Below are 13424 nucleotides of genomic sequence, written 5' to 3'. Positions count from 1 at the left end.
ACCTAAACGCTGCTCACCAGGGTGACGTTTGCGAGAAGACTACAGAGCTGGTCAGGCCCAAGCTTCAGAATCGAATCGGAGACGGTCTCTGTCCAAGTAAATCGCAATTCCAGTCTTCGAGTTCGACCCCGGAAGCCAGGAACAGTAAAACGACGGACAGGGTTCGATTTTCTTTAGAGAAAATGGCGGCTGAGCATTTTCGACGGAACATTTGCTTGGAACAGACGAAGGTTGTGCAATCTGAGACCTCCGCTTGCGCTACGGAAAAGTACGAGATTCCGTCGTTCTCTCAGCCGTATTCTTCGATGCCCAAGTTACGAAGGGACTCGCCGAGGTTCAGGAAAAGCCAGGATCGATTTCCGTTCACCATATCGGAGAAGACCAGCGCCGCGTCGATGAAGTTCAAGAATACTGGTTTTGAGAGCCTGGACGAGGATTCTCTGGAGAGAACCTACAAGCTGGACATGCATCCTAGCATAACCAGACTGGCGGGATCTGGATTGTCGGACACGGTGGAGGATATCATTTACGCGGCTTACAGCGAGCGGGAAGATCGAGCTCGATCGTCGGGAATGAGGGGACTGGTCCAAAAATTCTCGGCTAGGTTGAGGAAGCCGAAGAAACGGGAAGAAATTGGAAAAGATACGAAAGCTACGAGCGTCATCTACGAGAATCGTGATTATCGCGAGGAATCCGCGGAGAACAGTGACTCGGAGTCCTCTTTGATGAAGAGGTTCAAGGTGTATGAAAATATGTTTGAGAAGAGGCGTGCGATCGATGACGATCCGGCTGACGAAAAATCCTCGATGATTCCTGATAGCAAATCTCCCAACGATGGATCTGGTACCCAGGATCCTCAGCATTCTAGCGAACAACGCGATCTAAGAGATCGTGACGATCTGCTGTGGGATCGAGGACTCGAACAAGTCGATGGTAATTACTATTTATTCCTAAAAACTGACTATACCTTAACGTTTTGATAACAATAGTTTATGAGTAGAAAATAGGGCTTTCTAAAATATTCGTCGATACTTTCACAAGTTTTTTTCGATCATTTATTTCAATATAAGGGACACCATTGGTCTACTTAGGAATTTAAATATGGCGACTAAATCAGTAAAGTTCATTTTTGTTTTACATTCATTAAAATATCTCAATTTTGATAGAAATTATAAAATTCTATTCAATCCTATGCATTTGAGGTATGAAGGTTGCTAAACTTTTATTTAAATAATAGATAATCTATAAAATGTTTACTCGATCGATAAGTTAAAATTCGTTCGTTATGAAATATTTCATTGTGTTACAATTAATTTCATCGCGTAATCGATTAATTTTCTTACAGAAATTTCAAAAAACTCGGATGAACGTAAAATACGGGGGGATCCCTATTCGGTGTTCTTCATCAAAAGCGCGCGGGGAACACCGGAAACATCTACTAGATCGTTCTTACCAACCGATAAATCGAATCAAGGTGAACGGAAACGAAATCGCGTGAAATTTCGTGGGAGTCCCTTAGGCGTGTTTTCGAAAGATATCGACGAGAATGTGAACAAAGCACCGATTAAACGTAGAAATTTTGAAGATTCCAGAACGAATAGAAACGAGGAAAACGGTTGTTTGTGTTTGCGATTTTATCGAATGATTATACCCATCTCGTTTGGATCGATTCCCAAGTATCGATCGCGGGTAAATCGAAGCGATAGCGTGTCGTCGTTGAAGAAGAGATTTCGTTTATCGCTGAAGAAAAGAAAGGGATGATGGTTTCCCACTTCATTTCATAGACATAATATCGAGAGATACTGTACATAATCATTAAAATCAATCATGCTAACTTTAAGCTTTCGTCCTTACCTTTATCCAAAGGTTTCTATTTGTACATACATTTGTAGAATTACGATGGTACCTATTTTAACGAGTCTTCCAGCCAATTTCCATCATCGATTACGTTAAAAATACAATTTGTACGATCAAAACTGTTCTCAGTTTTACTAATAAAATTATGGATACTCGTCAACAAAATCTATGCTCAAAACCAACAACACGAGTCGTGATAAATAAAGCGTATGTCGTCGTTCATATTCTTTATTTATACGTCGTTCGTACATATCTCATTTATTCTCAATAATAGTGTTGCACGCTTGCTTCCATCTTTTTACTTTTTTTTTTTTTCATACGAGTGAGTCTTTTACCGAAGATGCGCATTATCGAGTGTTTATCGCCTTAATAAAGCGTTTCTTCGCTACGCTTTAACTTATTATCGTTATTATCGTTACCATTATAGAAAAAATAAGTCTTTAAATAATCACATAAGAGTCGCCGAGCCGTTGAGAATCGTGGGAAAAGGGAAAAAGAGAGAACGTGTTTTGTATACATACATGCATGCATACGTGTATTTTGTAAACACACACATGTAAACGATCCGTGTATATGTAAATTGTGTTTTCGCGATACGTGTGTGTCGTCGGGTGTTAAGTATCCAAGGAATAAGGTAACATGTTTTCCGAAGTAACAAGAGTGGTTGGCTCTATATGGTATTTTCGTTTACCAGCTCCCTTGAAATAACGATGTTCGCGCTAAGCCTAGAAAAAATCTATCTACCGAGAAGACCAGTCGTTTTCGCGTTAAAACTATATACGAGGTACGCGTTACGCGTTATTCCGCTACACGGCCCGGAGGAGCTTTAATCGATTCGATGAAGGGAGGTGGTCAACGACCACCGAGACACCGGCGAAAACGAGCATAAAGAAAATCAACGCTAAAGGCAACGCGTTTCCGCGATCCACCTCGAGTACTCTTTTTTTTTTTCCCCCCTCCGACCGTTTCTAAAAAAGGAGAAGAAGCTTAGTCCGCAGTATGCCCCTACATGTTCACGGCACAAACAGACGATCCGGTAATGGTATTTTTGTCTACCGTACAAGGTCTACCATCCAAATGATTAAATATCTTATAACCCCTAGCTGCGTCCATAAAGTTCCAGAAGAAATTAAAATTAACCAAACTGAACACACAGACTCCCCCCACTTAACTTCTTCGTTAGAAATAATTTTTCTACTTCTAGTATCTTGTAAACGAGTTGCCGCAGCATTGTAATGCTTCCGTTCTGGGTGAAAGTGTCGAGGTGACACGGGTGTTATCGCGTCCTATATTGTGTCTTGTATCGATATCCGATAGCTTGGCGTGGCCCTTCGATTCGATTGATCGCACTATTGCATCTAAATAAATCAAACTACCGGTGATCTTGCAATTTTGTTATGTAAACTCCGAAATATTCGTTTTAATTAATTATGTTCAAGTATCTCTATCCTACGTCGTACTTTCTGTGTTTAGAAAGTCATTTTCAGTCGATATTGATAATAACGAACGAGAAAAACACAGTCACAAGCACACTAACCTATAAGGTTGGTTATCGATCAATATTCACGAAGGTCGTACGTACGTATGTAAAGTAATTTCTCTAATTTTCCGAATCGATCAGACATACGTAGGTTTTGAGAGGCTATAACCGGCTCGTTACAAACTTTTTCACACCTTATCATGTATCTTGCAGAGTGGAAACCCCACTTTGCATTTTATCCATGTTCTCGATAAATAAGAATATCGAGCTTGTCTTTATTATTTCTAAGATAATTGTATCTAAATGGGATACTAAATGACCTTGAATCGTAACTAATAAATACAGGTTAATTGCAAAGATTTCTGAATGTATTTTGATAGGGAACCTAGCAGAGTATAAACCTTTTCGAATATTGAGCTTCTTGTTATTGTATTTCACTTTGACCACAATTCTGTGACTTATAACGGGATAGTAAATGATCTTTGAACTGTAACCAATAAAGACACGTCCACCCAGATTAAAAATTAACGTGTAACTTTCGCGAAAAATCTCTTTTCGCCGTGATATTGCAAACAAAAGTTAAGTGGGACGCCGTACAAAATAAAATAAAAGCTGTCGTCCAATTTGTGGACAATTAGTATTCGCTTCGAGCGACGGAAAGGGCAAACTCGATTTCCAAAAATGTGCTCGTATATCGTGCTAGTCGTGACGAATTGCTATACGATGTCGAGCAGACAGGAAATCGTCAATTTCTATTCTCCGGTTCCGGTAAATGCAAGTATCCGTAGCATGTTGCGCCCTCGAAATTCATTCTATCGTTTGTCGCAACGGAAACATAATTTTTTATATACAGTACTACTTAACAATGCTACACAATTATTCGTTTGGAACAGATGGGTCATGTTTTCTTCCTTCCTCTTTCAGAAACCTCGAAATAGCGTGTCTCCTGGTTCCTCCGTTTGGCCCGTTCGCTGGTACCGTTCAACATCCGTGTTGGAATCATCTCATTTCTTTGCTCGCTCATCGTCATCGTCGTCGAAGCTCGTGCCATCAGGACGGGACTGGCTGGGGAAATGACGTCACAATGGGGGTGGAATGGAAAACTCTTTTCGCACGTAGAACAGAATATACGGTTTGCACTTGGCCACCGCGTCCGTGGTCGCCGGTCGTACGGAGCTATCGTTAAAGTGAAACCATTGTCCATCGTGAACGGCGAAGGCAGTGTAATGTCCAGTTCCAGCACTAAAACAAAATATTCAGTACGTATAATCAAAAGAATACCATTATTACTCGATATAACGGACAGATCTATAATAACTACAGTACCTACGAGAGTGTTGAATACTTTTTGGAATATTGATTTACACCTACACATTATTACGGTGGTCTTAAATTTAAACAGGCAACCGTATATTTGAATTTTAGATACCTTCTTGCAAGGTACAGAACATAAAAGGGTAATTGTAGAAGTTGTGCAAGGTTCATGACAGTTGTGGCATAGTTTATTCTGTCGTTATTATTAGTGTCAGTCTTGAACGCACTTCATATTAATTTAAACATGCCTATGGTTCTAGATGTTCGATCAAAGTTCCAGAACAAACAACCTCGACTAGAAGGACCAGGCGTTTGGTGCATTATTGATTGGACCGAGCGAGTCTGCTTCCCCCAAGGAAATACATTCTTACTGACTCCGTAATAGTGAAAAATATTGCCAGTTAAGAAGGTATTAACGGGTCGAAAGGACAAGATTCACGTTGGTTCCATCGGGGACTGGTTGAGAGTAAGTAAAATAAATAACGTACCCAGAACCGTGGTGCACTATAACAGCAGCCAAGTCGTACAGATGGCTGTTCGAAGCGCCCAGCTTTGTTCCACTCATGCCACGTACCGTAAATGCCGACATGTCGAGCGATTTCATGGGGAAATCCACTTGCGTGTCCACCTTGGAGCGATAAGAATTGCACCACCTAAATCTTTTAATGTGAAGGCACAACACCTAGAACAAGTACATAATAGTATCGCGTGCACGAGAAAGTAGTTTGATACTTTATCCGGGATAAACTACTAACATTAGGCAGCCTGTGTATCCAGAACCTCTTGGTGGACCTTTGCTTCCCCATACAATTGTCGCAAAAGTACAGTTCGCTGTCGGCCAGTTCTTCGTCTTTGAAGAATCTGGATAGACTGTAGGTGAGACTGCATACCTCCTCCTGTTCTTTCGTTCGTCTTTGCAGTCGGTCCGGTATGTCCAGCGATAGATCCTGGAAGGGCTCGTGCGTCTTGGAATCTGTACGGCAGTTCATGCAATGGACCTGCGCGAGGAAACGCGATCCATAATTCGTCCGCGCTTCTCCCAAGAAGAAAATGAATAAAATGACTTTCCAAAAAGAACGTTCATTTGAGAAATAGACACTCCCACCCGGTCGTTTCGTAATTGGAATAATAAAATGCAACCGGCAATACGAGGTACGAAACATTTGAGAATCTCTCTCCGAGGAACGATGGCGGCGGGACTTACCACGCTAAGGAGGGTGCCTCCGAACACGGCCGTGACGATGCTTTGCTTGCCCCGCAAACCGAGGGGCTCGTGTCCCAATCTGGGAAGCAATTGCAACAGCTCCGTGTGCAGTCTGTCGAGCATGTAGGTGAGAAACTCGTGAGCGTCTTGCTGTTGGTAGCCACGAAATCTGGGCACGACCTTCCAGATGACCAGGAAGAGACACTCGGGCGAGATCGCCTGGCCGTTCGAGCCGCCCAGGTTCAATCCCAGAAGCACCTTCCTCAGCTCCTCGGCGAGCAGGGCGTCGCTCATGCTCAGCTCTTTCGCCCGTCCGGGCGCGACGATACGTCCCCTGTGCGTGGGCGATTCGTCGAAAGGTATGCCCTCGAGGCACGGCATCTGCGTTAGGTACTCGCAAAAGTGGCTGATGTTGTTGAACGATTGCAACACCACGTTCATGAAACAGGTGTTACCGAGATTTCTTAGGCCGACGACCTTCTTCTCTTTGGTTATCTTTGAGCTCCTACGCTTGGTCGCCGGCCGATTGTCCCCACTCGTACCGTCCAGTGAATGTAGCCTCTTCCGTGCCGTTCTCGGTCGAAGGTTCCTCACGACCACTTCCGCTTTCCACAGGGCATCCGCGTCGTTGTCGTTGTCGCTGTTCTCTCTCCTCGAGGACGGCGTCGTAGACGGTGACGTGTTCCAATTCTCCTCGTTCTCTTTGTGTTCATCCTTGCGGAAGGTGACTCGACGTATCTTCTCGATTTGACCGTTCGTCGTGTCGTTAACGACATACTCGTCGCACATGTAACTGAAAACACATTTTTTCGTACGATCATTTTGTTCCGGGCTTACCAAACGCGGGTTTATCATAGTCCTCGAGCGTTTAATTGCGGCAGGGACTCGGGACGCCATCGTGCAATTATTCTGTTTATCGTTTGGAATTCTAGAGGAAACGACGCTTTTAAGTATGAGTGTTGTGTGTGCGAATATTCGAATCTGTGTTTTGTACGAAGAAGTCCAAAACGTTTGCGAGCAAGACGTAAATACTATCCTATACACTTGATTATTCTCAGCTGAAAGAGTCACGATATTTTCATAAAAACATAATGCAGTGTGAAGTATTTTATCGTGGCAACGAGTATTTATCATTGTTTGATACCGATAATAATTCTGAGCCGCATTCGTGTAAAGAATGTAAACAGCCAAAGTTAACTCGAGTATTAAAGAAATAATGCTCGGATACCAAGGAGAAAACAATTTTCCGATTTTCGTAAATTTTATTAAAACAATTTAGAAAATATGTTTTCTACCTAAGAATGTGTACTCGAAACCTTTTTTTTTAGACGGGGTTTAGTTTGCGAGGAAATCGAGTTTGAATATTTGCCTAGTGTGCGAGCACTTGATTATGTCTCGACTTAACGAACCTCTTTGTAGATTACTATCTCGGCTTAGGTTTATGTTTATTGTACCGAATAATTAAGGATACGCGAGCATACAGAACATTCACGCTCGATAAGTTTTATTATTTCAGAAATGGTTGAAAATGTCGGCCATTCTGTCCGAATACACAATTCCAGCTGTTTTAATTTATCGAGCGCTAAAATAATTTTTCTTTAAAATAAATAGTTTCTTCGAAATAGATAATTCATGTAGCGTGACTCGGTAAATAAAAATTAAGTAAGGAGATCGTGGTGGCTGTTATCCCACCACGATACTATTCGTAACGAGGAAAGTAAGACAGCACGATACAAAACAATTCATGACACCGGGAATGTTTATAAATACAAATCTTGAGCCGAGACGGTAATTTACAGCGAGATTCGTTAAATCGAGGCATAATCTCTGCATGAGTAACCGACGAATGTTTAAAGTCGAATTTCTTGAGACCGGAAAACACAAGAGGCTGGTCGGCTGTGCATAATCGTTACGTAAGAGGCGGGTTAAAAATGACCCAGGTGTTTTGTTTCCCTGCAAACACGACTAACGATAAATCTATGACTCCATGGTGCAAAATCAATCACCAAACCATAATAGAACCGTGTCACTGACGTATCACTCAGGGGTGGATTTAGAAGACCACCCACTCCTCACAGAGTTACGAAATCTTAAAGAAATATATTTATTAGTCATCTTACATTACATTCTATGTTTTCGAGTATACACTTGCATAAATGACTAAAATATTAATAAATAGATTACAAGCAAATTTCAAACCGTGCAGAAGAGGGTTGAAAAATATTTACAAATTTCACCCTCCGCTTCCTGGATCCACCCGTGATGGGTGGAAATATTCCAAAACAGGGTACCGATAGCTAGGAATAAATCGAGTGAAAGGCAAGTTTACGAAGTTAAAGATTAAGTCGCATGAAAGTGGATTTTGCAAAGTTAGTCGAAAGAAAGAAATTTGCAAAGTTAATAATTAGTAAAAACGAAAGACTCACCAGAATACTGCCAGGTTCTCACAGTCGATGCAAACGCAATGTTGAGTATTTTGTTCGTGATGCTGTAACGCATGGCCAGACACATATCGTCCACAGTGAACGTCCCCACAGTACAGACAGAGCCACGTACTTTTCTCGGTGCCACACACTATTAACAACAACAAAATTTATTTGTGTCGTCTCTAAACATGACTAAATCTATATACACAGTTCCAAGATTATTCGTCTATAATTATAATAAATATTTTATATCAAAGATTGCTCTAAAAACGGTGACGCTTAATGGGAATACCTCCTTACCTTTCGATAGTATTAGAAACAATACTGATTATTTATATACATCGTAACTGCAAAAGTGGGAACATTTAAGTTAATATCGTTGCATTTGTGTTATTTAACACGTCTATACATAGTGGCACCGTTTTAATAAATATCCATCTGCGATGTATAGTTTCGGATATTCGATAAACAAACGCGGCGCGAAAGACGTTCGATCGTTACGAAATAAAGCGAGTTCCGAAGCGGTGCACCATCATTTTGGCTCGTCTCGGCTTACGTAATTCTCAGGAGAGCGCGTAAAACCAGGGTGAATGGATGGAAGGCTGTTCGACACACCCCCTTCGCAGTCGATCAATCGCGAAATGTCTCGCGCTTCTATCGGGTTCGAGATTTTGCATGCTCGATTTTTTCTCTATACGCGTTTTTCAGACAGTTCGAAACTAAAAAAAAGGTCTTAGACCCGTGCCCGTTGGATTAACCGATCCCATTCCCGGGGGCACGTTTTAATCAAGATGGAGGAAGCCGGTGAAAACGGATCTCGCAAAAATGTCTCGGGCTCCGTACAATATGGATATTCCTAACGATTTCCAAATGTTCATATCTCGCGTTGCGCGATGCAAAACTATTTTTAGTTGGCGAAATAAACGCTGTACGGAGCGGTAGAAAAAGACGCGAAGGTTCTAGCGAAAAAGGTACGATTGCATGAAAATTGAGACGTCGGTTGCCCGCACGAAAAGTGCGAACTGTAACCCGATCCTCTGGAAGGTCGCTTCGAGGTATACACACGCGTTTATTTCACAATCGAGCGCAAAAAATGGTTCAGTTTAAAATTCTTTCGAAAGCACTTCGATCTAATAGTATCGAGGAAATCCGAACGTGCTGCACACGTCGATAAAGTATGTCGATAAGATTAATAGTCCTCGAGCTGTACGAGAATACGCAGAAAACTCTAAGCTATTTTTAATTGTTACATATTTGAAACAATGCACGAGTTCTCTCTAAAATTAAAAAGGTATTATTCGCTATCGAACCGAAGGAATATTTCTTTACCCTAGAACAAAAAAGGTGTTTAAAACCTGAACTATAAAACAATAGATTGCTAGAATAGATAAGAATAAAAACGTTTCCGGAACGATCGGATCAGTTTGCACTGTATCGATGCGATAATTTAGAATTTATCTTCCAAGCGAGACGTCTGGCTATATTTTTGGATGATCGAAACACGGTGCAGCCTACGTTTTTTACAGTCGCACGCAGTAATCATTCATGTACAGCATCTAGATGAGATTCGAATTTCAAATCGTCTGATCGAGATTCCGTCGTCGTAAAAGGCGAAAAAAAAAGAATGTCAAAAGATAACTGACAACAGTGAAACAAGAACGCGTCTCTCCTTCGCTCCTTTGGCTCTTCGGGTCACCTTTCCATCTCTTTCCGGCCTGGTAACGAACGATTCGATTCGCCACGCCTACTGCACTTTTGCGTCGTCGAAGAATTTCGCGATGCATTGTCCGCGCAACGAGATAGATAAAGGGGAACCGACGACACCCAGAAGCCGGTCCACGGGTTCGTGGAAAAGAACGGAAGTAAAAAATTCGTTGGAGCGATGTCACTCGTATCGAGGCATCCGATTAGCAACGACGCCGTTATCGATTTTGCAACGTCGTACCCGAACCAGCTTGCAGAGCGCAGGAAAAGTGGTAGAGGGAGAGGGGAAGGTGTGGAACATGGGGTTCTTTTATAGCCCACGAGGGACGATTTTTCTCCTGCGAGCGGCTTGGTAATTCTTACCAGCGTCGCAACTCGCTAGACCACAGGGATATTTAAATTGATCTTGCGACTTGGATACGTTGCGATTCGTCGAGCGTGAACGATCTCTCGAGAGTAACGGCCACGGACGACGAGCAACGACGGGGAATTGTTTGGATTGTATTTCGCCCGTGGACCGTCCGATGAGAAGTCAGGAAATCGCACATAACGCGTCACGAGTTGGGCAATCAAACGTTCGCAAAAATCATCCGTATGACTTATTGCTGCTAGAGTACGCTTCTGAAATGCTCTACGACTCTCTCCTTGACTATTTGTCTCGTTCCTCTGTTCCCCCACTCCTGACACTTTCCTCTTTCTCTCTCTCTCTCCTCGCGAGCGTGTTGTTGGGTAAGATGGACATGTACGCCTCTGTTCCGAACGTTAAAAATCAAAGGGAGAATTCGTTTGGCATCGAACGACTCGTATAATGCTTCTTCTTTCGGCGGTTCGGCCGTAAGAGGTCGCTGCAGCCCGACATCGATTACCAAACGCAATCGAGTCTCGATTAAAAAATTAATAATCGATGAGTTCGCGAATATTTATATCCGGAGGCCTGGGGGGCAAGGAAAAGAAGGATTTGGAGGGGAGCAATAAAAGTATTGCGCATATTTCGGATAAATATAGTACTAGAGGCTCTGCAAAGAGAAAGGATGAAAGCTGTCTGCGAAGGAGGAGAAAGCACAGATCGGAAATAAGGGAAGAACCGTGGCGTACGAGGCTGACATTTTTCCAGCGATTTTTCAAATGCTCGTCGAGGAAACGCGGAGGCAAGTCGTCGAGCGGAAACGGGGGGGAAAAAAATGGAGAAGTAAAAACGGGGAACGTCCAGGAACGACGAACACGTTTATCTGGCGAGTTCTAATGACAGATCTCAGGCCAGCTGATTAGTGCCGTCTGGTATTGATTTTCCAATGACGGCCGCGCCGCATACTGAGAACTCCCAGCAGGACGATGCACAGCGCACGTCCACGACGCTCTCGTCGGCCCGTAGAGAACACCCATGAACGGAAACACATACACCAACTATTGCACGTATACGTATGCGTCAAGGAGTGGACTTTCACGTACGCCCGCACACGCGCGTGCAACTTGCTCATATTCGCGCACACGAACGCACAGACACACTCGCGTCTATATCGCGAAGAGACACGTATGTAATCGCACGATGACTTCGATCCGCGATACATACGAACGACACGTAGAGTCGTGCGTCCAACCGAGCACATATCATCGATACCGTGTATCAACTGTGAAAACAAAACCGTACACATCGTATCTTTTTCAAATATGCGTTACTTTTTAGAGGGAAATAGAAATGGTTCGCCTCGTCTTGTCGGCTACGACGACGGCTCAAGGCCGCGAGAGGAACGGCCGGGGCCTCGGTCACGAGAGGTAAAGAGAGAAAAAGCAATGCGAGGAACGGAGAAAGAGAACGGATAAAGAACGCAAAAGAAAAGAGAGTAAAGAAAATGGAAGACAATAGAGCGAAGGAAAGATCGAGATCGAGCCCAGCGAGAACGATGCACAAAATATAACCGAACCTGCGAAGAAAGGATCGGTCGAGGAACAGAGAGACAGAGGCCCAGGTTCAGCCTCGGACACAAGCTCCTCCTTGAAACTGCTGTAAGAATAAAGGTCTGGGTTTTTGTGGGCTCCTACCTGCACAGACGAACGGTAGATCCTTTGTACAGCTTGCTTCTACGTCGTTACCACCGAATTGGACGCTTTGAGCAAGATGTGGACACTCCATGTTTTCCTAGGCACGATTCCACGGGGCCCTCGTGGCCCCTTCTTCGGCGAGTGCCTGCGTATGTACGTGCCTGCGTTTACAACGTGTTCTTTCTCTCTCTCTTTGGGCAAAGGAGAGTAGTAGCAGGCAGAAGGATGGGGTGGGAATGATATACAGAAGTCGGGGTACGCTCGGTGCCCCGTAATATCCGTCACATAGCGCGAAAAGGGTACGATTCGTTGTTCTTAACGAAAAAGAAAGGATGCAACTGATCTCGATGCGCAACGACGACGGACTGAGGAAAACGAGCAGACCGAAAAGAGCAGTGGAGCGCCCGACTGGCCCCGACTACCGACCGAACGCAACCGAGCTGCGTCGGGCTCGGTTCTGCGGTGGTCGGGCTACCTCCAGAGTCACAGACCACTAATAGTCGACTGACTCGCCGGTTCTACAGTCTCTCCTCCCTGCTCCCGAGAGTTCCAACATTCGCAGGCGTGCGATTACAACTACTCTCTTCGTTTCTCTCACTCTTTCTTCCGAACTTCGCTCCGTCGGCCAGGTTGTGCTAGGCCACCTAGCCTTGGATCGTGCTAGGTCGCGCAGCCTCTGAACAAGTCAGCCAGGTCCGGCTTCATCGTGTGGGCGCCTAAGGGCCGATGCGTTTCACCATAATCCGGACGCGGAACGAGCTCTTGCAAAATATTTAACGTAGCAAACTCTAGTCCACAAGCTCTCATCTCGATAGTCGCAAAACTATCCTCGAGGAATTCGATATCAGAATTAATACCGCAATATTTGGATACCTCGAATCTTCGGAAAGAAAACGGAAAGGATTCTGGAAATTTATTCTACATAAAAATGGCAGACATTTTTAATTAAAACCTTCCAAGATTATATCCAATTTTAATTCCATTATTTCTAACGAATCGACGAAGTTAATACCTCGATAAAGGGTATCAAATATTAATTAATGCTGCGGGACTAAATGATATTGTAAAAATCGAATGACGTTTGCATTTGTAATCCATTTAACAATGAGAAGCAGTATAGAACGCATGTAAACTTTTTCCCGTGCTTCGATTAAAATGGCCGACTTTCACGCATGCGCGCATTGACGTCTTCTTTTATACATCACACGAGTTTTCCGATAGTATACTTTACGATGTAATTTCACATCGTACTAAAACTTCCGATGTTGTTGCAACTTTTTAAATAACGTACTTGTCTGTAATTGCATTTCGGAAAATAATTATTCTGGTGCTAGTAACAAACGAATAAGCAAATTATACGATCGTATGAAAATTAACGTGGTAGAAATAATCCATAAAA

General features: G+C 43.3%; 1 protein-coding gene across 1 annotated transcript; it reads right to left on the bottom strand.

Annotated features, from left to right (window-relative positions):
- Window positions 1-2361: 2361 nt before the first annotated feature.
- Window positions 2362-12582, bottom strand: LOC143349585 (ubiquitin carboxyl-terminal hydrolase 3). The gene is made up of 6 exons (XM_076780933.1): window positions 12026-12582; window positions 8282-8429; window positions 5856-6648; window positions 5407-5649; window positions 5140-5333; window positions 2362-4579 (listed from the first exon to the last, which is right to left on the bottom strand). Exons 1-6 carry the CDS (start codon window positions 12114-12116, stop codon window positions 4417-4419), a joined length of 1632 nt encoding a protein of 543 aa, XP_076637048.1. The 5' UTR covers window positions 12117-12582; the 3' UTR covers window positions 2362-4416.
- Between the last annotated feature and the right edge of the window lie 842 nt (window positions 12583-13424).

The sequence above is a fragment of the Colletes latitarsis genome, chromosome 2, assembly GCF_051014445.1.
Source record: "Colletes latitarsis isolate SP2378_abdomen chromosome 2, iyColLati1, whole genome shotgun sequence".
Classification (NCBI taxonomy): Eukaryota; Metazoa; Arthropoda; class Insecta; order Hymenoptera; family Colletidae; genus Colletes; species Colletes latitarsis.
The sequence above is the reverse complement of the archived record's forward strand: the minus strand, read 5'-3'. Positions and strand labels throughout refer to the sequence as shown.

Bases quoted from the DNA above. Each gene is read 5' to 3' on its own strand.
- LOC143349585 (XM_076780933.1), bottom strand. From the start codon at position 12,116: ATGGAGTGTCCACATCTTGCTCAAAGCGTCCAATTCGGTGGTAACGAC. The intron at 6,649-8,281 runs GTGAGTCTTTCG...ATGTGTTTTCAG, and splicing joins GAGAACCTGGCAGTATTCTG to TTACATGTGCGACGAGTATG. The intron at 5,650-5,855 runs GTAAGTCCCGCC...TTCCTCGCGCAG, and splicing joins GAGGCACCCTCCTTAGCGTG to GTCCATTGCATGAACTGCCG.